Consider the following 23,573-nt stretch of genomic DNA (forward strand, 5'->3'; position numbering starts at 1 on the left):
ACCGGACTGTTCTCAGTGTCCAAGGTGTTGTTTTCAGATGAAAGTAAATTTTGCATTTCATTTGGAAATCGCGGTCCCAGAGTCTGGAGGAAGAGTGGAGGCCACAATCCAAGCTGCTGAGGTCTAGTGTGAAGCCTCCACAATCAGTGATGGTTTGGGGGTCATGTCATCTGCTGGTGCAGCTCCACTGTGTTTTATCAAGACCAAAGTCAGCGCAGCCATCTACCAGAAAACTTTGGAGCACTTCATGCTTCCCTTTGCCAACAAGCTTTTTGGAGATGGAAATTTCATTTTCCAGCAGGACTTGTCCCCTGTACACACTGCGAAAAGTACCAATACCTGGTTTAATAATCACAGCATCACTGTGCTTGATTGGCAGCAAACTCACCTGACCTAAACCCCATAAAGAATCTATGAGAGACACCAGAGCCAACAATGCAGACGAGCTGAAGGCGGCTATCACAGCAACCTGGGCTTCCATAACACCTCAGCAGTGCCACAGGCTGATCGCCTCCATGCCACATTGCCGCATTGATGCAGTAATTCATGAAAAAGGAGCCGCAAGTATTGAGGCATTTACTGTACAGACTTTTCAGGAGGCCAAAATCGCTGAGTTAAAAATCATTTTTTCAGTTGGTCTTATATAATATTCTAATTTTCTGAGATAATGACTTTTGAGTTTTCATTGGCTGTAAGCCATAATCATCAACATTACCAGAAATAAACACGTGAAATAGATCCCTCTGTGTGTAATGACTCTATATAATATATAGGAATAGATCTGTGTGTAATGACTCTATATAATATATAGGAATAGATCTGTGTGTAATGACTCTATAATGTATAGGAATAGATTCCTCTGTGTGTAATGGCTCTATATAATATATAGGAATAGATCCCTCTGTGTGTAATGACTCTATATAATATATAGGAATAGATCCCTCTGTGTGTAATGACTCTATATAGTATATAGAAATAGATCCCTCTGTGTGTAATGACTCTATATAATATATAGAAATAGATCCCTGTGTGTAATGACTCTAAATAATATATAAGAATAGATCCCTCTGTGTGTAATGACTCTATATAATATATAGAAATAGATCCGTCTGTGTGTAATTATTCTATAATATATAGGAATAGATCCCTCTGTGTCTAATGACTCTATATAATATATAGGAATAGATCCCTCTGTGTGTAATGACTCTATATAATATATAGGAATAGATCCCTCTGTGTGTAATGACTCTATATAATATATAGAAATAGATCCCTGTGTGTAATGACTCTATATAATATATAGGAATAGATCCCTCTGTGTGTAATGACTCTATATTATATATAGAAATAGATCCGTCTGTGTGTAATTATTCTATAATATATAGGAATAGATCCCTCTGTGTGTAATGACTCTATATAATATATTGGAATAGATCCCTCTGTGTGTAATGATTCTATATAATATATAGAAATATATCCCTCTGTGTGTAATGACTCTATATAATATATAGGAATAGATCCCTCTGTGTGTCATGACTCTATATAATATATAGGAACAGATCCCTCTGTGTGTAATGACTCTATATAATATATAGGAATAGATCCCTCTGTGTGTAATGGCTTTATATAATATATAGAAATAGATCCCTCTATGTGTAATGACTCTATATAATATATAGGAATAGATCCCTCTGTGTGTAATGACTCTATATAATATATAGGAACAGATCCCTCTGTGTGTAATGACTCCATATAATATATAGGAATAGATCCCTCTGTGTGTAATGGCTCTATATAATATATAGGAATAGATCCCTCTGTGTGTAATGACTCTATATAATATATAGAAATAGATCCCTCTGTGTGTAATGACTCTATAATATATAGAAATAGATCTCTCTGTGTGTAATAAATCTATATAATATATAGGAATAGATCCCTCTGTGTGTAATGACTCTATATAATATATAGGAATAGATCCCTCTGTGTGTAATGACTCTATATAATATATAGGAATAGATCCCTCTGTGTGTAATGACTCTATATAATATATAGAAATAGATCCCTGTGTGTAATGACTCTATATAATATATAGGAATAGATCCCTCTGTGTGTAATGACTCTATATTATATATAGAAATAGATCCGTCTGTGTGTAATTATTCTATAATATATAGGAATAGATCCCTCTGTGTGTAATGACTCTATATAATATATTGGAATAGATCCCTCTGTGTGTAATGATTCTATATAATATATAGAAATATATCCCTCTGTGTGTAATGACTCTATATAATATATAGGAATAGATCCCTCTGTGTGTCATGACTCTATATAATATATAGGAACAGATCCCTCTGTGTGTAATGACTCTATATAATATATAGGAATAGATCCCTCTGTGTGTAATGGCTTTATATAATATATAGAAATAGATCCCTCTATGTGTAATGACTCTATATAATATATAGGAATAGATCCCTCTGTGTGTAATGACTCTATATAATATATAGGAACAGATCCCTCTGTGTGTAATGACTCCATATAATATATAGGAATAGATCCCTCTGTGTGTAATGGCTCTATATAATATATAGGAATAGATCCCTCTGTGTGTAATGACTCTATATAATATATAGAAATAGATCCCTCTGTGTGTAATGACTCTATAATATATAGAAATAGATCTCTCTGTGTGTAATAACTCTATATAATATATAGGAATAGATCCCTCTGTGTGTAATGACTCTATATAATATATAGGAATAGATCCCTCTGTGTGTAATGACTCTATATAATGTGTTTCCTTTTTTGTATTTAATTACCGAAATAAATTAACTTTTTAATGGTATTCTAATTTATTGAAAAGCACTTATAGGTGTTTGACATCTATCATTTTTCTAGCTTTGAACATCTTTTACACATAAAAAAAAAGATAATTTCAGTATAATGCGTTTATTTCCGGTCACACGGGCAAACACACACAGACACAAATAGCACACGGATGACATACGGATTGTGTAACACATGCATTTTTTCCACGGACATGTGAAGGGGGACTTAAGAGCATTTTTATTGAACATGACAAGTTCCCTTTAAAATCAATAGTGTGTTGATATGGGTGTCAGATGGATGTGTGCAGAGCCCTGCAGCAGGTGCATAGTAGAAATACATGTGTGAATATTATTTCTTTGGAAAGTTGGATGTAAGTTTAAGATGCTTACCGGAATGTAATTTGCATTAATGTAATCTTCTGTGGGGTCCCCGAGACTGGATAAAACCACACGAGAGACATCATCTAATGGGAAAATACAGAGAAGAGAATCAGATTTACTCGCAGCAGAGGGGCCTGTTTTAATTTTAATAGTAACTCTTTTTAGCAAAGAATTTGCATACATTTTTGGAGTAAAAATAAAAATGTTTATGTCTTAAAATTTACTTAGCCAGCCCAGGAATGGTAAGAATAGCGAATTTATTTTTAGTAAAACATAAATGCCCTTTTCCATTAACATAGGCATTTCGAAAGCCAGTCTAAGGCTATGTGCCCACGCTGAGGAAAATGCGCGGATTTCTCGCGGAAAAGCCACGGATTTTCCAGAAATCTGCAGCACAGCTACTCCCCAGCCATTTCTATGGCATTTGGGAAATGCTGTGCCCACGCTGCAGATTTGTCCGCAGCGGAAATCGTGCGGATTTTCGTGCAGAAAAATCTGCAGCCCGTCAATTATTGTTGCGGATTTTCGTGCGAATTTTGCCTATTCAATTGAATTAAAAAAAAAAAAAAAATTGCAAAATCCGCAACAAAATCCGCGTCAAATCCGCACCTATGAAAAGGTGCGGATTCCGGGGGAAAGCTGCGGATTTTGATGCAGAAAAATCCGCAGATACAGAGTCCCGTGGGCACATAGCCTTAATGAGGGGTGTGCAGGAATAAGATGCAGCACATTCATTAAGAGGTGCAGACCCCCTAATGAATTCAGACATCCATAACATTTCTGGTGTTAAGGCCCCTTTACACACTGCAACATCGCTAGCGATATCGCTGTAACGTCACCGGTTTTGTGACATAACAGCGACCTCCCCAGCGACATTGCAGTGTGTGACACGCATCAGCGACCTGGCCCCCGCTGTGAGGTCGCTGATCGCTACAAATCGTTCAGGAACATTTTTTGTTCCTTTGTTTCCCGCTGCGCAGCATGCATCGGTGTGTTTGACACCGTTACAACGACATCGTTAGCGACTTGGAACCCAGCCTGTAGGCTTGCTATAGCGTTCCCTTTCCCGCCCCCTTACCTCTGATTGGTGGTCGCTGTTGCATTCTGATTGGGCGGCTTTCACCGAAAAGAAGGCAACTTTAGCGATTCGTCCTTTGTTTCAAAGCTACCTGATCGTGCTGGTTTGCGGATCTAGAGAGTTCTCCAGTCTGCAATACTACAAAGCCTATGCGGTAAGCATCATTTGATTGAAGCTGTATTGATGCGGTATAGATAAACCAGTGTGGCGTTGCCGCACAGAGAACTCTACAAAGATCCGCTAAGCAACAGAAGCTGAGGAACAAAGGATATACAAGCGCGACTTTTGCCAATCTTTCCAAGCTGGTGGTCGCCAATAAGGACGCACTAGCCATCACCAATCGGAGCTGATAGGGGCGTGTAAAAAGGACACCTAGGTGGCGTCAGCGTCAAACACCACGCCCCTAACATACGTCAAATAGCTGCCGTGTGACACGTCCCCAACGGCCAGCGAGGTCGTTCTGCAGGTCCATATCGCTGCTGCGTCGTTGGCCAGATCTGCCTGTTTGACAGCTCACCAGCGACTGTTTAGAGACTTTCCAGTGATCGCGGCCAGGTCGGGATAGGCCAGTTTCACACATCCTTCTTTTTGTCGGTTTCGCGGATCCGGCGCGCTCCCGTACAGTGAATACAATACAATGACAGCGCAACAAGCGCCAGTCACGTGCTGTCATGTGACTGGCGCATGTGACCCGGAAGTTACAGCGCTGTCATTGTAGTGTATTCACTGTACGGGAGTGCGCCGGATCCGCGAAACCGGCAAAAAGAAGGATGTGTGAAACTGGCCATAGCTGGTGGGATCGCTAGAAAGTCTCAGTGTGTAGAGGGGCCTTAAGACACACCACAGTATTTGTAATGCTGCCACCAGAGGGAGCCAGAGCTCTGTAGCATAATACACTACACAGAGCAATGAGAACCAGGAAGTGAATTCACAGCGTTCTCATGCATTACCTCAAAGCACAGCTGAGAAGCAGAGCTGCAGAGCATGCAAGGAATAGTCACACAGGCTGGGTCAAACACCGTACGGGCAAAAGCAGGACCAGAGGGACGAGCAAAAGCGGAGTCAAAGTCAGGCCAAGGTCAGTACCGGAGGAAGCAACCGAGTGGGGAAATAGGAGAGGGGACAGAGGACAGGAGGGACGACCAGGGGACAGAACACAGACAAGGGCACGGGAACAGACAGATCAGGCTATCACTCACAGGACCAGCAATCACAGGCAAAGCAGTGCTAAGCTTATAGCCAGCACTGATTCACTGGAAATGCCAGCTTTTAAGGCATCCAGGGTCTGGAAGTGAGGCTCGAGAGAAGGCTCCGCCCCCTAGCCATGTGGACAGGGAGGCGAACCATGACAGTATTGATGACTTTGATGGTGGGCGTAACCATGCCCTATCCCTGTTCCTCCCAGCGCTGCTCCTTTTGGTAGGGCTGTGTGAAACTGGTGTGAAAACGCCCAAAAGCTCACAATTTGAGTAACTCTACATTGTGCAACTTTTTTTTTAACAACAGTTTCCTGATTTAGGCTATGTGCGCACTTTGCGTTTTTACCTGCGTTTCAGCTGCAGCCAAAATGCATATGTTTTGATTTTCCAGCAAAGTCTATGGGAAATGGGGATTTCTTGTGCGCACTTTGCTATTCAAAACGCTGCGTTTAATTTGCATAATTTTGGGCAAAAACTCTGCGTTCAAACAAGCAGCACGTCGATTGTTTTTGCCATTTGGGCTGCGTTTTGCTAACATTGAAGTCAATGAGAAGTTGTAAAAAGCAAGAAACATCAAAATTCCAGCGTTTTACCTGCTTTTTAGCTGCAGAAAAAATGCGTTTTGGACTACATAAACGCATGCGTTTCTGACATCAAAATAATGGAATGATGTGTCCCTTTACACACACATAGTCCGACAATTAAATTAATGAAAAATATTAATTTATTGTTATTTTAGCGATAAATAGTATAAAACCGCTATAATTATATTAAATTTAACTATTTTCGTTATGATTTAATTTATTATATTTCTTTTCTTTTTTTTCCCCTTTTTTCATAGTGTTTGACTGTTTAAACTTTATTTAGCAGTGTCTTTCTTTATGTTTATAACGCATCTGTATTTAAGCAATGGAAAAGCAGGTAAAAAGCGCTAAAAACGTGGCTAAAACACAGTAAAAACGCACGCGTATTTACTGCAATTTAGTGGTCAAAAGCAACTTTGGCAAAAGCAATTTCTGCCGGAGGATGTGTTTGGAACTGCAACTAGGACGACGCAAAGTGCGGACATAGCCTTAAACAGTTAATGAATCTGGGCCCATTTTTATTATTGAGCATTATGATACAAATAATGGAGTCTGTGCAGGTTATTCACACTAGTATGATGCTGTAATTTTACTTTTTTTTTTTTTTACACTTTGACTAGTTAAAACACCCCTCCAACGTTTTTGTTTTTTTTATTATTTCAGTGTTGCTTTAAATCAAAGTCTCCTTAGATTTAAAGTGGTGCTGTATCTTTTCCCTTCCACAAGAGAGGGTATAAGAACCCAGTTTCGATCCACATATTGACATTGCTGAGTATACAGACCCTGGATTGACATTCACATATCATGCAAAAAGTTGCAGAGCCTACTATGGATTTTGTCGTGGATCGGCAGCAAAATCCAAATATGTAAGGCTGCTTTTGCGTTGAATGGCATCCGTTGCTATCCGCCACCTTGAAGAATTACGGTAACCGTTGCAGGAAACCGTTTTATTCCTCATAGACTTCTATTAGCTAAGGATAGCAACGGATGGCTTTGCGTTGCATCCGTCAGTCGACGCTGCGTTTCTTTCGCCTGGCGGATGGAACGCTGCATGTAGCGTTTTTCTGTGCTTGGCGGAGTGTCAAAAAAAGGCAACCTGCAGGATTCCATCGGCGTCCGTTGTTGTTATAATGGACGCCTATGGTGGCGGATTCCGTTAGAATCCGTCATTTGACGGATTCCGTCAACCGTCTTTACACAACTGCGCATGCTCAGATGTGTAAGGCCAAGAAAAAAAACTATAACGGATTGCTTTATTTTGTACGATCCGTTGCATCCGTTGTGCCACTATATGCAACGCATCCGTTGCATCCGTCACACAACGCAATGCAACGGATCCCGTCCAACACAAGTGTGAAAGCGCCCTAATTGAAGCCATCCATGGTGAAAACCCTTTAGGCCTCTTTTACACGTCCATGAAAATCATGCACGTGTTTCATGTGTATATTGCCCTCGGTGTGTCATGTGTGCATGGCCTACGTGTGTTCTCCGTGTGTTATTCGTGATAACACACGGAGAACGTGAATTTTCTACTCACTTGTCCCTGGCGTCGCTGTCCGTGGTGCTGATCTCCGGTCTCCGGTCCTGCCGACTCCCCACTGCTGCTGCTTCCGGACCGCAGTGAAGTGAATATTCAATGAGCGGCGGTCGGCAGCAAGTGACAGCAGCAGCAGAGACTGCAGGGCTGGAGAAGGTGAGTAATGTTTTGGGTTTTTTTCTCGCACACGTGTCTTTTCTCTGGTGGGTGTCACACGGAACACATCCGTGTGGTCCGTGTGTGTTACGTGTGACCCGAATGCGTTCCGTGTGACACACATGATGCCGGAGATAAAACGGACATGTCGGTGTGAGAAACAAACGGACACACGTATGTACGGAACGGACACACGTTCCGTGCGAAAATACATACGTGTGTCCGACACCATAGGAAGACATAGGTCTACGTGTCATAGAAAGGAAAAAGAAAAAAACGATCAAGCGTCCAGTGTGTGAAACAAGTTTTTATTGATCAGTGCTGAGGGTGGACACACAGATAAAAGAATTTAAAAACAAACAACAACCAGGAACAACCGGCAGTGTGACAACCACAAATATAGATGCCTGACGTGGACAACCACCATGCATACAATTAGGTATATACAAAACCTGAGATGGACATTAATAAGTTAATGGTGTGGAAGGACAGATGGAAATTACATGATCTAACATAGCTGCATGAATTGAACTACTAGATAATTAACTCATGAATCTAGCATTGCTATATGCACCGTATATTGGGCTTACTGTATTTGCTAAATAGTAGCCAATCATGCAGTAATGCAAAGATCTGGACATTATGAAATCCACTTATCCATTATGAAATCCATTATGAAATTTCATACATTATGAAATCCACTCTCTGTGGTAACCAATGTGGCTAGTAGACTAATGCTGTTGCTGGCAGAGTCAGGCATGGGACCACGTGGAAAGATAAATGTAGTCCGCTATATAAGAAAATGCAGAAGAGTCACCCTAAATTAGTTTGGAGCAAGAGTGATTCCATATGTACCATAAGGTACTAATCAATAAAGTAAATAGCCCGATCCATGCTTGCAAGTGAAGGTGAAATTGTGAATAAGGCACTAGCGATAATGTAACTTGCCACGTATTATCAGAATGGGATGTGACCAGCCGGAAATTCCGCCAACCCGACGGCCGTTTCGGCAACCGCCTCCCCCTGACGGAATTCTTTTATCTGTGTGTCCACCCTCAGCACTGATCAATAAAAACTTGTTTCACACACTGGACGCTTGATCGTTTTTTCTTTTTCCTTTCTATGACTATTGTTATGCGATTTGTCCAGCACTTATATGTAGTCAATGGTTGCCTTTAATAGGGGATTCCCATTATTGATATAATATACCACTTGGTCAATATGCAACCTAATTTCCTGTGTGTTCTCCTTGTTTGTAATAGGTCTACGTGTGTACGTGTCTCCGGTACGTGAGGAAACGGACCATACACATACCGGAGGCACGTACGTGTGAAAGAGGCCTTAGCTATAGTGATACATCAGTATCATTGATTTAAAAATATTATTGCAAAATACTGATGTGTGAATAAGGTCTTAGAAAGAATTGCCAATCTGGAAAAATAAAAATCTGCACTGCATGTTAATTTCTACATTGAAGTCTTTAGGTCTCCGACACACATCCGTGCCGCCGGTACGTGTTTGGTACGTTTTTGCACATACCGGCGACACGGAGATACGTACACCAATGCTACCCTATGGTAGCACGCACACACACATAAAACCACACGGAACGTGTGCGTGTCCGTTTGTACGTGTGTGCGTTTTCCAACATGCTGACATGTCCACGTTTTCTCCGGAATCACGGGTGTCACATGGCCCGCACCCGTACCACATGGATGTAGTGTGGATGCGGTCCAGTGTGACACGCGCCGGAGAAAACTCACTTGTCAGAGGAAAAAAAATAACAAATCTTTACTCACCTTCTCCAGCCCTGCTGTCTCTTCCGCTGCTGTCACTTGCTGCCGACCGCCGCTCATTATGCTCATTTAATATTCACTTCACTGTGGCCAGAAGCAGCAGCAGCAGCGGCGGGGAGTCGGCAGAACCGGAGACCGAAGATCAGTACCCTGGACAGCAGGAAGGACCATGTGAGTATGCAAATTACCGATTCTCCGTGTGTTATGGCGGATAGCACACAGAGAACACACGTGGCCCGCACGTACCGGAGATACGTACTTACCTACACGCAACACGCAGGGGAAATACGTGTCTTGCGGCACGTGCGTGATTTTCACGTGAGTGTGGCAGAGGCCTTACACAAAGTGTAGAGCCACACAGAAAATCCACAGCATATCTACTATGCATCAACATACTCTAAGGGTGGCTTTACACGCTACGAGTTTGCTACAGCGATCTCGTTGGGGTCACGGATTTTGTGACGCACATCCGGCCGCTGTAGGGATCTCGTTGTGTGTGACTCCTATGAGCGATTTTGGATCGTTGCAAAAACGTCTAAAATCGCTCCTCGTTGACATGGGGGTCCATTCTCAAGTATCGCTGCTGTCGCGTGGGCGAAGTTGATCCTCGTCCCTGCGGCAGCACACATCGCTACGTGTGACGCCACAGGAACGAGGAACCTCACCTTACCTGCCACACGCCAGCAATGAGGAAGGGAGAAGGTGGGCGGGATGTTCGTCCAGCTCATCTCCGCCATCCGCATTGATTGGGCGGCCGCTTAGTGACATCGCTGTGACGCCGCACGACCCGCACCCTTAGGAAGGAGACGGGGTCGCCAGCCAGAACGACGTCGCAGGGCAGGTAAGTGCGTGTGAAGCTGCTGTAGCGATAATGTTCGCTACAGCAATCACAAGATATCGCTGCTGCGACGGGGGCGGGGACTATCGCGCTCGGCATCGCAGCATCGGCTTGCGATGTCGTAGTGTGCAAAGTGCCCCTAAGGATAGATTTTATTTAATAAATTCTTGATTGTTCCATACATATGAATATAATTTGTAAACATCTAAGCAAATGCTGCAGAAACAACCCTATATAGATATAGAACCGGGGTTTTAGGTGCAGGAAATTTCATAAAAATCTGCCAGGTGTCAAAAATCCGGTTCCACATACTTACATGGCAATATATTGGTGTATCTGTTCTTCTCTCTATTCTCTAATTTATCAGCCAGTAATTTAGTTTGTTTGATGCCAACAGATGATAATTTCTAAATTAAAAATAAAGAAAAGCAACAAAGTGTCAACAGTATAATTATAGGTTTGCTGCTAACCCTAGAAATAGTGAAAAACTCATAAACCTGTAACAAAATTCTGACACTTGTGATGACAAAGCAATTTTTAGAAATGTATCTAATGCTGGAGTTTCTGCTTTCCATTATGTTATGAGACAATTTCTCAAAAAAATGAGCCATAAGGTAAATACTCCGCCAGCACACTTGCGCTGGCGGAGTATATGCACCAATCGTAGTGACGTACAACAAAAGGAGAACAATCGAGTGTATATGCAAATGGTAATTTATTATCAAAAAGACACACGCAAAACAGCAATAGCAATGTCAAGAGAAAAACCACATGCCCACAAATGAAAACCAGCCACTGGCGTCAAGTATATATAAAAATTCACATAATGCACATACCCAGGAAAGAAAGGGATCACCACCAACGCGCGTTTCGCGAGGTGTTGTTGCTTCTTCAAGGAGGAGACCTTGAAGAAGCAACAATACCTCGCGAAATGTGAATTTTTATATATACTTGACGCCAGTGGCTGGTTTTCATTTGTGGGCATGTGGTTTTTCTCTTGACATTGACAGCTGTTATTGGTATGCACTTGCACTTTATATTTTTTGGCAATATGTCTGCTAAGGAACTTTTTGGCACTTGCTTAAGTAATCTTTGGTAACTGATAGCCTTTGGTTAGAATTTGTTTATATGGTCCTCCACATGCCTGGGTTATGGTCGGACTCCACTTTTTTATACACTGCAACTGTCAGTTGAATAGAGTACCGGTAATGTCCACCTACCCCGGCGTGTTGGTTACTCCTCATTAGGCCTTTATTGCCTCTCTCTCCCACGACTAGAGGATCATACTATAGCCATTACTCCTCTCATCCACGGCTAATTGTTACCATTTATTGCCTCAACTGCATGCCTCTCCCACGACTATTAGAGACTGTGAACATTAGATTCTATTACCATTTCACACCTATTTTGGTTGTTTTAATATAATACCATCATATGTTCACCTCTCCCACGGCTACTGGCAGCCTATATATTGTACTATTGTATCACAGTGTATGCCCCCCTTGATTCAGTGGTAGTTGTTTTTAACTCTCTCTTTATTGCTGTTTTGCGTGTGTCTTTTTGATAATAAATTACCATTTGCATATACACTCGATTGTTCTCCTTTTGTTTTCCATTATGTTAGTTGGATTGTGTGCTTCATATCCTGCAATAAAGGGGGATTCTACGGGTCAGAAAACATTAAAGGTCTAAGCACATGGGAAACACAATAGAAAATCTGCTGCATAGTGCAAAAGCAGCTGTGTGTATGAGGTTTTAAGAAACACATAGCACATTCTGCAGAGAATATTGCAGCAGAAATTGACTAGAGTAATTAATGTTGCGGATGTTTCTATGGATTTCACACTTTGCAGCGAAAATGTCCAGCTTAACTGTATCGTTTAGCTACAAACTTTTTGGTAGCATGTTCCTTGTCATGTTTTACAAGTTGCATAATTGGTGTGGATTTGTGGGGAGAAATTCTGCACAGTAAGGCCACGCGTGCACTAGAAATTGACTTTTTCTTAAGGAAAATCCAGTCCCTCAAAAAAAATCCCGCACCTGTGGTAAAAAACTGCACCAAAACCGCAACGAAATCTGCATGTGGTATTACTGAAGTTTTGGCGCAGATTTGCTGCGGTTTTTCCGCAGGTTAGTCCCTGCGGATTTTTACCATTATCTATGGCAAAAACCGCAGGTACCTGCGGAAAAGAAGTGACATGCTCATTAATTCCGCAGTGGAAAGTACGCGGGTAAATCCGCAGGTATAAAAAAACGCATTATTTAATACCCATAGGTTTTGCTGGGGAATGACTGCAGCAATGTTACATTTTCTGCAGCAAATCCGCTGTAAAATCCGCAGCGTGCGCACATAGCCTAAGGCTATGTGCGCACTAGAGCAAAATACCCGCGGATTTACCCGCGGATTTGCCACGGAAATTTCTTGAGAAATGTCTGCAATCTTTGTGCAGACATTTCCCATGAAATTCTATGAGAAAAAAAAAAAGCTGTGCGCACTGGTGCGGATTTTTCTCAATAAAGTTTCGGTGCGGAAATTTCTCGAGAAACTTTCTTGAGAAAATGAACATGTCCATTAAATCCGCAGGTATCCCGCGGATTTCTGCAGTACAGCCTGCAAAAATCTGCAGGGAACCACCCGCGGGAAAATCGCGGCAATTTCGCGGCAATTTCGCGGCAATTCCGCGGCAAATCCGCGGCAAATCCGCATGCGGTTTTGCCGCGGATTTTTTCCGGAGTTCAGCAAATCTTCACTCCCAGAAGTTTCTCGAGAAGATTTTCTCGAGAAACTTCACATCTCTAGTGCGCACATAGCCTTATACAGTACCCGCTAAGCAAATGAGACTAACAAATCTTATATACACGTTGCTATACTGTGTGTAGATTTTAAAATCTGTAGAATGGCAATTGTGTGTGCATACTCAGCTTGGATTGTTCTCTTTGTAAAGAAAAAGGTGAAATATGCTCCAAATCTTCAACAAAATCTGTATGTAACACAGATTACAGATGCACTATTGATAAAGCCACACCATACATGATACATACGAAAGAGCTTGTCCGGGATTAGAAAACATATCCACTCCTACGTGTTATGTGTTCTCACAGCTTAGCTAGTGGTCAAATATTCCACTGATTTGGGCAAGAATACAAGCCATGTTTTTCCTTAACACCCCCCTATATAAGGCACACTAAAGGGGGCTTTACACGCTACGACATCGCTAATGCAATCTCGTTGGGGGTCACGGATTTTGTGACGCACATCCGGCCGCATTAGCGATGCCGTTGCGTGTGACACCTATGAGCGATTTTGCATCGTCGCAAAAATGTGCAAAATCGCTCATCGGTGACATGGGGGTCCATTCTCAAATATCGTTACTGCAGCAGTAACGAAGTTGTTTCTCGTTCCTGCGGCAGCACACATCGCTCCGTGTGACACCGCAGGAACGAGGAAGCTCTCCTTACCTGCCTCCCGGCCACAATGCGGAAGGAAGGAGGTGGGCGGGATGTTACCTCCCGCTCATCTCCGCCCCTCCGCTTCTATTGGGCGGCGGTTCAGTGACGCTGCTGTGACGTCGCTGTGACGCTGAACAAACTGCCCCTTAGAAAGGAGGCGGTTCGCCGGTCACAGCGACGTCGCAAGGAAGGTAAGTCCGTGTGACGGGTCCGGGCAATGTTGTGCGACACGGGCAGTGTCTGGCCCGTGTCGCACAACCGATGGGGGCGGGTACGCACGCTGGCGATATCTGTACCAATATCGCAGTGTGTAAAGCGGCCTTTAGTGTCCTCTAGGACCAAAACAGACAACTGGCCGTCATCATGATCATTTATTCTTCAGGTGATCCAAATGACCACCATATATTTTGAAGCAAATATAGTAGAAAAATTAAAATACTGTAAACTTCCCAGTATCCACACTTTCAGGTAACTGGTCAGAATAGGCTGCTGTGTATGTAAGTGAGGAATTACATTTCTTATCTCTCTGCACTTTGACCTAAGATACATGTGGCGTCCTGGACAAGCCAGGACGTCACAGGTACTGCAACAACACACCCTACACCCCGGTTAGGCACATCAGTCACACACAAATCCTTGTTGCCTCCCTCCAGGGGCTGATGTCCACACCAGGTGGGGTGGAGCCAGGCGGTTGGCCTCACCCACTGAGGAGTTCACAGTCCTGGAGGCGGGAAAGGAAGTCAGTTAAGCTCGGCCAGAGCTCGAGAAGAGTTAGGGAGAGTGAAGTGGCAAGAGAGAAGCAGTCTGACCGTGCCCGGGTACGTGGTCCGGGCACATACAGCAAGGTTGGCAGACGGTGGTGACCATCTGCAGGAGGGGCCGATGGATGCGGAACCGTAGGACCGGTGTCGGGCGGTGGCCCGCCGGTACCGAACCGGGGAGCGAAGAGAAGCCAGCACCATTCGGCAGGGCCTACGGACCCCGACCAGGCTTGGAGTCGCCGTAAAACCGGTCAAATCCGTTAGCGACGGGAACCTCCGGGGTTTCCCAGCAGCAAAGACCCGATTGAAGGCAACCGCTCAACCTTGAAGGGAAACACAGTCACCGCCAAGGCTACAATTCCCAGGGCCAGAGCCTGCGGGCAAAAGGGGCTCCCTCGGCATCTATCCACGCGGGTTACCGGTGGGAAGTCATCAGAGCCGAAAACACACTACAGGTGTAGGGAAAGGCAGTCACCGCCAACCTACCGGGTGTGACCACTGCAGCCGGCTGCGGGACCCGTCCATCCAGCCGTTTGTTTTACCAGAGACTCCATATACGTTATTGGCTAAGTGAGTACCACCGTGCCGTCTGGCACCGCGCTGCCCCCGCGACCCTGCATCTCACCAAACCCTGCCATCCACTCTCCAGTTACCCTCACCGGGCCCCGGGACCACCAAAAACCCCCTACCCACGGAGGGGAGAGAAACATCTCGGCTGCTCCCTGTCATCGCTCCCGGGATCCCCATCCAGAGCAGCGGTGGTGTCCCAACCTCACCACAAACCGTGGGTGGCGTCACTGACTGACTCCCCAAACCCCAAAAACTATCCCCTTTTCACTCACGGGCGAGGAGCGTCGTTCGAGTCCCCGGATCCGGCCCACCGCTCGAGCCACCGAGCAGCAGCAGCATGCTGCTACTGTAATGCGAGACTCTTTCTCTCGCACCCATTAAAGTCTATGGGGCGAGAGAAACATTGCACTGCACTTGCATTACACCAGTGTTCTGCGAGTGCAGGGCGAGAATGGCAATAGCCGGCAACGGAGGAGAGAGGGAGATAAATCCCTCCCTCCCCTTTGCAGCGCCAGCCCGCCCCTCCTCAGAGCCGGCCCGCCCCTCCTCAGTGCCGGCCCGCCCCCCGCAGCTGTGGTTGCACGATCTAACTTCAGTCGCAATGACACTCGGCTCCTGCTGCGCTGCCAGCGTGAGCCGAGTGTCATGCGAGGATCGCAGTAGTCCCCGTGTGGCCCCAGCCTAATTGTAAAGTTATGAAAGAAATGAATAAGTCAAGTTACTCTTTAAAGGGAATGTATTAGAAATTACCCATTAATTAAATCAAGTTAATCAAGTTTTCATGTTACATCTATTTTTTTTTTTTCACAATTTATTTTTTGTATCACAATCAATGTGTAGTAAACAAAAATCTTGCAATTTTTAAACCGCCCACTGGTGTTATTCTAAACCCATACTTCTTTGTCCTTTAAAGCACCACTCCAGAGTTTTGCTTTTTTTTATTTTAATTTCACAGCTGGAGTGGCGCTTTAAATGTAAGGCCCCTGCTTCATGTTTTATGACAACCTGCGGCCATCTTCATCTGTTTCCAACGTTGCTCCCACTCTTCTCCTGTGGTTTGCGATGTGCCTGAGTTGTGACCTGCCGGAGGTCACAACTCAGTACATCTCTATGTTATGGCTCTGAGTTACATTGTGCACTTGTGACATAACTTCCGGCCAGTCAGACATTTTGGGCATGAGATGGCCCTGAGGAACCAGAACGACATCTATAAAATTTGAAGACAGTGGAGGGTACGTACAGTGCCTACAAGTAGTATTCAACCCCGTGCAGATTTAGCAGGTTTACACATTCGGAATTAACTTGGCATTGTGACATTTGGACTGTAGATCAGCCTGGAAGTGTGAAATGCACTGCAGCAAAAAAGAATGTTATTTATTTTTTTATTTTTTTTTTAAATTGTGAAAAGTTTATTCAGAGGGTCATTTATTATTCAACCCCTCAAACCACCAGAATTCTGTTTGGTTCCCCTAAAGTATTAAGAAGTATTTCAGCCACAAAGAACAATGAGCTTCACATGTTTGGATTAATTATTTCTTTTTCCAGCCTTTTCTGACTAATTAAGACCCTCCCCAAACTTGTGAACAGCACTCATACTTGGTCAACATGGGAAAGACAAAGGAGCATTCCAAGGCCATCAGAGACAAGATCGTGGAGGGTCACAAGGCTGGCAAGGGGTACAAAACCCTTTCCAAGGAGTTGGGCCTACCTGTCGCCACTGTTGGGAGCATCATCCGGAAGTGGAAGGCTTATGGAACTACTGTTAGCCTTCCACGGCCTGGACAGCCTTTGAAAGTTTCCACCCGTGCCGAGGCCAGGCTTGTCCGAAGAGTCAAGGCTAACCCAAGGACAACAAGGAAGGAGCTCCGGGAAGATCTCATGGCAGTGGGGACATTGGTTTCAGTCAATACCATAAGTAACGTACTCCACCGCAATGGTCTCCGTTCCAGACGAGCCCGTAAGGTACCTTTACTTTCAAAGCGTCATGTCAAGGCTCGTCTACAGTTTTCTCATGATCACTTGGAGGACTCTGAGACAGACTGGTTCAAGGTTCTCTGGTCTGATGAGACCAAGATCGAGATCTTTGGTGCCAACCACACACGTGACGTTTGGAGACTGGATGGCACTGCATACGACCCCAAGAATACCATCCCTACAGTCAAGCATGGTGGTGGCAGCATCATGTTGTGGGGCTGTTTCTCAGCCAAGGGGCCTGGCCATCTGGTCTGCATCCATGGAAAGATGGATAGCACGGCCTACCTGGAGATTTTGGCCGAGAACCTCCGCTCCTCCATCAAGGATCTTAAGATGGGTCGTCATTTCATCTTCCAACAACACAACGACCCAAAGCACACAGCCAAGAAAACCAAGGCCTGGTTCAAGAGGGAAAAAATCAAGGTGTTGCAGTGGCCTAGTCAGTCTCCTGACCTTAACCCAATTGAAAATTTGTGGAAGGAGCTCAAGATTAAAGTCCACATGAGACACCCAAAGAACCTAGATAACTTGGAGAAGATCTGCATGGAGGAGTGGGCCAAGATAACTCCAGAGACCTGTGCCGGCCTGCTCAGGTCTTATAAAAGACGATTATTAGCTGTAATTGCAAACAAGGGTTATTCCACAAAATATTAAACCTAGGGGTTGAATAATAATTGACCCACACTTTTATGTTGAAAATTTATTAAAATTTAACTGAGCAACATAACTTGTTGGTTTGTAAGATTTATGCATCTGTTAATAAATCCTGCTCTTGTTTGAAGTTTGCAGGCTCTAACTTATTTGCATCTTATCAAACCTGCTAAATCTGCAGGGGGTTGAATACTACTTGTAGGCACTGTATATCACCGTAGCCTTTACATGTGGGGGGCTATCTATCTATCTGTATCTAGCTGTATATTATCAGCTGGCCCTAAGCCCGAAATTCATGGTGTCACGCCAATATTAGACATGGCCACCATGAATTTCTAGTAAAGATAAAAAAAAAACACAACACAGAAAAATATTTTTATTAGAAATAAAACACAACACAATTAGTGACTCCATCTTTATTGAAATAAACCCCACTCCGCAGTAATCCTGGGTCAGGGTCCCGCGCCGTCCAATCAGGATCCAATATCATCTGATCGGTTTGCTGGAAGGCAAAGCGATCAGATGATGTGTCAGGTTAAACTACGTGAATCACATGACACATCAGCTGATTGTATAATCGGCTTTTATACAATCAGCTGATGCATCAGTAGAAAAAAAAAAAAAAATAATAATACTCACTTATGTGCTGATTACCGGCAGCTCCTGGAGCGATGGGGCGGGAGTCTGATCCCGTCCGATCGCTGCAGCAGCTGTCGGTAATCAGGGATGAAGTCTCCTGACGCATCCGCTGATACCGGCCGGGCGCCCGCGTCACCGCGATACTTACGATCACCTGATGCGTCAGGTGACTGCATCAGGTGATCCATCGCCAGGTCCTGCATCCATCGGAGCTTTCCCGGCCGTCTGCACACAGCCGGAGCGGGGGTGGCGATACCGTGAGAGGAGCTGGGAGCGGGTATGGCACCGGGAGGCTGCAGACAGGTGAGTATAACTTTTTTTTTTTTTTTCTCTACTGTTAACTTTTGTTTTCGCAGCCGCTTCCACCTCCCGCCCGAACATGGCGCCGCACGGCAGCATACATGCACAGGACGGGAGGTGGACGCGACGGTGACGGTACCGGGAGGATTCACGCTTCTGTGTTTACTGACAGAAGGAATCCTCTTCCTGTACACGTCACTTTACTACCCACCTCCTGCGTTTATAGCTGCGTTTTTGGTCTTAGAAACGCACCAAAACGCAGCTATTTGCGTTTCTCATTGCGTCTTTCAACATCCCATTGAACTCAATGGATGAAAAGCGCAGTGAAAAACGCGGGAATAATTGACATGCTGCGTTTTTGTGGTCACCACAAAAACGCAGCTGAAAAAAAACGCTGTGTGGGGACAGCAAAAATGAAAACTCATAGACTTTGCTGGGGAAGCAAAGTCATGCAGTTTTGAGGCCAAAAACGCACCCGAAAAACGCGCAAAAACGCCGAGAAAAACGCACTGTGTGCACATAGCCTTATAGAAGAGTTTTGAGCAGGTTCCTTATCATCACAGACAGGACTACAATGATTTATAACACCTCTATTCACAGTTGATAACACCTATTGTCATTGGGGGAACCTGTGTTATCACAGCTGCCCGTTCCCCCTCCCTTCACAATGACCTTTGCACATGCACATTAAAGGTTTGAAATATAGTGTCTGAGTCAGTTTATTGCTGCTAATGTACATGTGTAGTTCCGAAAGGAAAAGGAATTATATATCTACAATAGACCAAAGGGCCAGTGTAGTAATTAATAGATTATTTTTAATACATAAATGGGATGCGAAGAAAAAAAAACTACTAACATTTTTTTTAAATAAATTTAACCTAAAACTCTGATTCAAAAATAGGTTATTTTTAACGCCACTTCACTTCCACCAGTTTTAGCCTATTGCAAAAGGTGAGTACAACTTTTTTGTTTTTTTTAATTTCTCATCTTCATTGAGTAGATATTTGTAAAGATTAAATGCCAATGTCCACTAGAAACAAGAGGGCGTTATTAGACATTCATTTCTGGGAAGTTTACTTTTTCCCTTGCATGATTCTGACCAATCACAAGCAGACAGCAGCATGCAGGGGAAAAACAACCTCCCACAAAATGTCTGAACCGCCTTTGTTTCTTTACATGATATGGAAAGACATGTAATGACTCACAGCCCCGCTCTTCTCTTGACACAGATCTGATTATCAGCATTGACTGTGCATACAACCGTGGCTAGGGAAAGCAGAGCTGTGTCAATACAAACACTTCTGCATCTGCAGCTCTCCTCTCACATCACGGTCATCTCTGTTCTGCTCACCCGCTCCCACACTTAGGGGTACTTTGCACACTGCAACATCGCTAGCCGATGCTAGCGATGCCGAGCGCGATAGTCCCCGCCCCCGTCGCAGCAGCGATATCTTGTGATTGCTGCAGTAGCGAACATTATTGCTACGGCAGCTTCACATGCACTTACCTGCCCTGCGACGTCGCTTTGGCCGGTGACCCGCCTCCTTCCTAAAGGGGCGGGTCGTGCGGCGTCACAGCGACGTCACATGGCAGGCGGCCAATAGAAGTGGAGGGGCGGAGATGAGCGGGACGTAACATCCCACCCACCTCCTTCCTACCGCATAGCCGGTGGAGGCAGGTAAGGAGATGTTCCTCGCTCCTGCGGCTTCATACACAGCGATGTGTGCTGCCGCAGGAACAAGGAACAACATCGTACCGTCGCTGCTGCGAAATTATGGAAATGTCGAACACTACACAAATCATACGATAATGACACTTTTGCGCTCGTTAATCGTATGTAAAAGGATTCACATACTGCGATGTCGACAGCGACGCCGGATGTGCATCACTTTCGATTTGACCCCACTGACATCGCACCTGCGATGTCGTAGTGTGCAAAGTACCCCTAACAGTCAGCTACAGATACAGAGGTGTTTGTAATTACACACAGCGTTGTTCTACCAACATTCCCCAATTTTAATCATAGTAGATACTATTGGTCAGGTCATGATGGGGGAAAAAGTAAATACCCCAGGGAAAAATCTCTGTCAGAGATAATATATATATTCATTTAAAAAAAAAAAAAAATGGCCCTGATTCATCAAGTGTAGTCATTTTTCCCCCAGTCTTGATAAGGGGGTCTAGTGGAGTCAGATGCTCATGAATTATGAAGGGGTTCACACCTCTTCACGAATTTAAAGTGTTCGACAAGTGGCATGCCAGAAATCTCACTCCAGTCATTGACTGGAGTAAGATTTCTGGCCTAGAGAATGCCACAATTAATCATAAATTAGATGAGCTTTGGCATCATGACCCAGCTTTGTCCTTTTTTTTCGACATTGGGAGAAATTGCCTTAAAAAGCATCACAAAATTTAGGAGCAACTTGGAGCTGCGCTAAAATTTTGCCGACCTGTAGCCACAATCATGATGTAAACCATAAGTGAAAGGCCCTTATATATGCAATTACAAAATCAACCAATAGGTGACACAGTCTGAATAAAACAACTTACCTCATACTCTTCACTAAATCCCATATTACTGTCGGCTTTCTGCCTTTCAAAATGACTAATAAATCTAGCAGTGCTCATGGCCCGAGATTGCCTGTGAAGAGAATAAAAGATTCATCAAATTTGTGAAAAATGTTTTATATGTAATTTTATGTAATTTTAGATATTTAATTTAGGTAATGAATATTTCTCCATTGAAAAATTGTCGACCCCAATGTGTTATATTGAAGTATATGTAAAAAAATACGACTTAGTAACATAGTGACTTACTTAATTGATGGAGGTTGAACATGGGGGTTCTTCTCTTCTTTCCTGTAACAAATAATAATATCTATGTACATGTGTGCAGGCCAGAAATGATCTAAGTACACAGATAATAGGTAACTGAGCTGAGCTGTGGATTAGTCAGAGCTATTCCCCCTGAGACACTGTGGAATTGTGGGGTGTTGCATTCAGAGCCCTGTGGACTTGCACTTAGCACACCAATTCATGGTAACTGCTTTGGTTAACCTAGTAAGGCTAACATAAACTCCACATTTAACAAGTCCAGAGTGGGGTAAAAGAAGTTGCCCTAATACCATACATCACCCTAATACCATACATCTGAAACCACCCCAGCAGTAACAGCAGGACTTTTATTGGAATAAGATATACTTTGAATAGTGAAGATCAGGACCACCAACCAGCTGTAGTAGCGCTTGTGCAGGGTAGGTTCATGACTGGGCAGCAGAGTTAGAAATTATGTTTGCACCTCAGAAAAAAAAGACCCCTAAAGAAACTTTTGTTAGAGTCAGGGAGTTCGGTTTGCACGGTTAGATAGGCAATGCACTGTGTGTGAGGATATTATACAAAAGGGAAGTGTGTGTGTGTGGATATTATACAGAGGGGCAGTGTGTGGGGGAGGATATTATACAGGGGGGAAGTGTGTGGAGGAGGATATTATACAGGGGGGCAGTGTGTGGGGGAAGATTTTAAACAGACTGGCAGTGTGCGTGGGAGGATATTAAACAGACTGGCAGTGTGTGGGGGGATATTATACAGAGGGGCAGTGTCTTTGGGGGAATGTTATACAAATCGGCAGTGTGTGCAGTAGATACTATACAGATGGTCGGTTTAGAGGGTGTATTGTGGATAAGGGCAGTGTATGGGGTGTATTGTTAATTTTCTGGGGGAAAAAACTCATTTTCTGGAATGGAAAATTTCAAGGATGCAAACACGTGTAGCAATGACTATGTGAGATATATATATACATATATATATACAGTTAGGTCCAGAAATATTTGGACAGTGACACAATTTTCGCGAGTTGGGCTCTGCATGCCACCACATTGGATTTGAAATGAAACCTCTACAACAGAATTCAAGTGCAGATTGTATCGTTTAATTTGAAGGTTTGAACAAAAATATCTGATAGAAATTGTAGGAATTGTACACATTTCTTTACAAACACTCCACATTTTAGGAGGTCAAAAGTAATTGGACAAATAAACCAAACCCAAACAAAATATTTTTATTTTCAATATTTTGTTGCGAATCCTTTGGAGGCAATCACTGCCTTAAGTCTGGAACCCATGGACATCACCAAACGCTGGGTTTCCTCCTTCTTAATGCTTTGCCAGGCCTTTACAGCCGCAGCCTTCAGGTCTTGCTTGTTTGTGGGTCTTTCCGTCTTAAGTCTGGATTTGAGCAAGTGAAATGCATGCTCAATTGGGTTAAGATCTGGTGATTGACTTGGTCATTGCAGAATGTTCCACTTTTTTGCACTCATGAACTCCTGGGTAGCTTTGGCTGTATGCTTGGGGTCATTGTCCATCTGTACTATGAAGCGCCGTCCGATCACCTTTGCGGCATTTGGCTGAATCTGGGCTGAAAGTATATCCCGGTACACTTCAGAATTCATCCGGCTACTCTTGTCTGCTGTTATGTCATCAATAAACACAAGTGACCCAGTGCCATTGAAAGCCATGCATGCCCATGCCATCACGTTGCCTCCACCATGTTTTACAGAGGATGTGGTGTGCCTTGGATCATGTGCCGTTCCCTTTCTTCTCCAAACTTTTTTCTTCCCATCATTCTGGTACAAGTTGATCTTTGTCTCATCTGTCCATAGAATACTTTTCCAGAACTGAGCTGGCTTCATGAGGTGTTTTTCAGCAAATTTAACTCTGGCCTGTCTATTTTTGGAATTGATGAATGGTTTGCATCTAGAGGTGAACCCTTTGTATTTACTTTCATGGAGTCTTCTCTTTACTGTTAACTTAGAGACAGATACACCTAC

At 43.8% G+C, this 23,573-nt stretch overlaps 1 protein-coding gene across 1 annotated transcript in view; it reads right to left on the reverse strand.

The window, feature by feature from the left end:
• LOC142254307 (receptor-type tyrosine-protein phosphatase eta-like) overlaps nt 1-23,573 on the reverse strand; it is a 91,320-nt gene that overhangs the window by 14,686 nt on the left and 53,061 nt on the right. Inside the window, exons 12-14 of the mRNA XM_075325355.1 lie at nt 21,299-21,389; nt 10,720-10,810; nt 3,225-3,298 (exon numbers count right to left, since the gene is read on the reverse strand). Coding sequence (XP_075181470.1) covers nt 3,225-3,298; nt 10,720-10,810; nt 21,299-21,389 — 256 coding nt within the window. The remainder of the gene's footprint in view (nt 1-3,224; nt 3,299-10,719; nt 10,811-21,298; nt 21,390-23,573) is intronic.

Source organism: Anomaloglossus baeobatrachus, chromosome 10 (assembly GCF_048569485.1).
Source record: "Anomaloglossus baeobatrachus isolate aAnoBae1 chromosome 10, aAnoBae1.hap1, whole genome shotgun sequence".
In the NCBI taxonomy this organism is placed as follows: Eukaryota; Metazoa; Chordata; class Amphibia; order Anura; family Aromobatidae; genus Anomaloglossus; species Anomaloglossus baeobatrachus.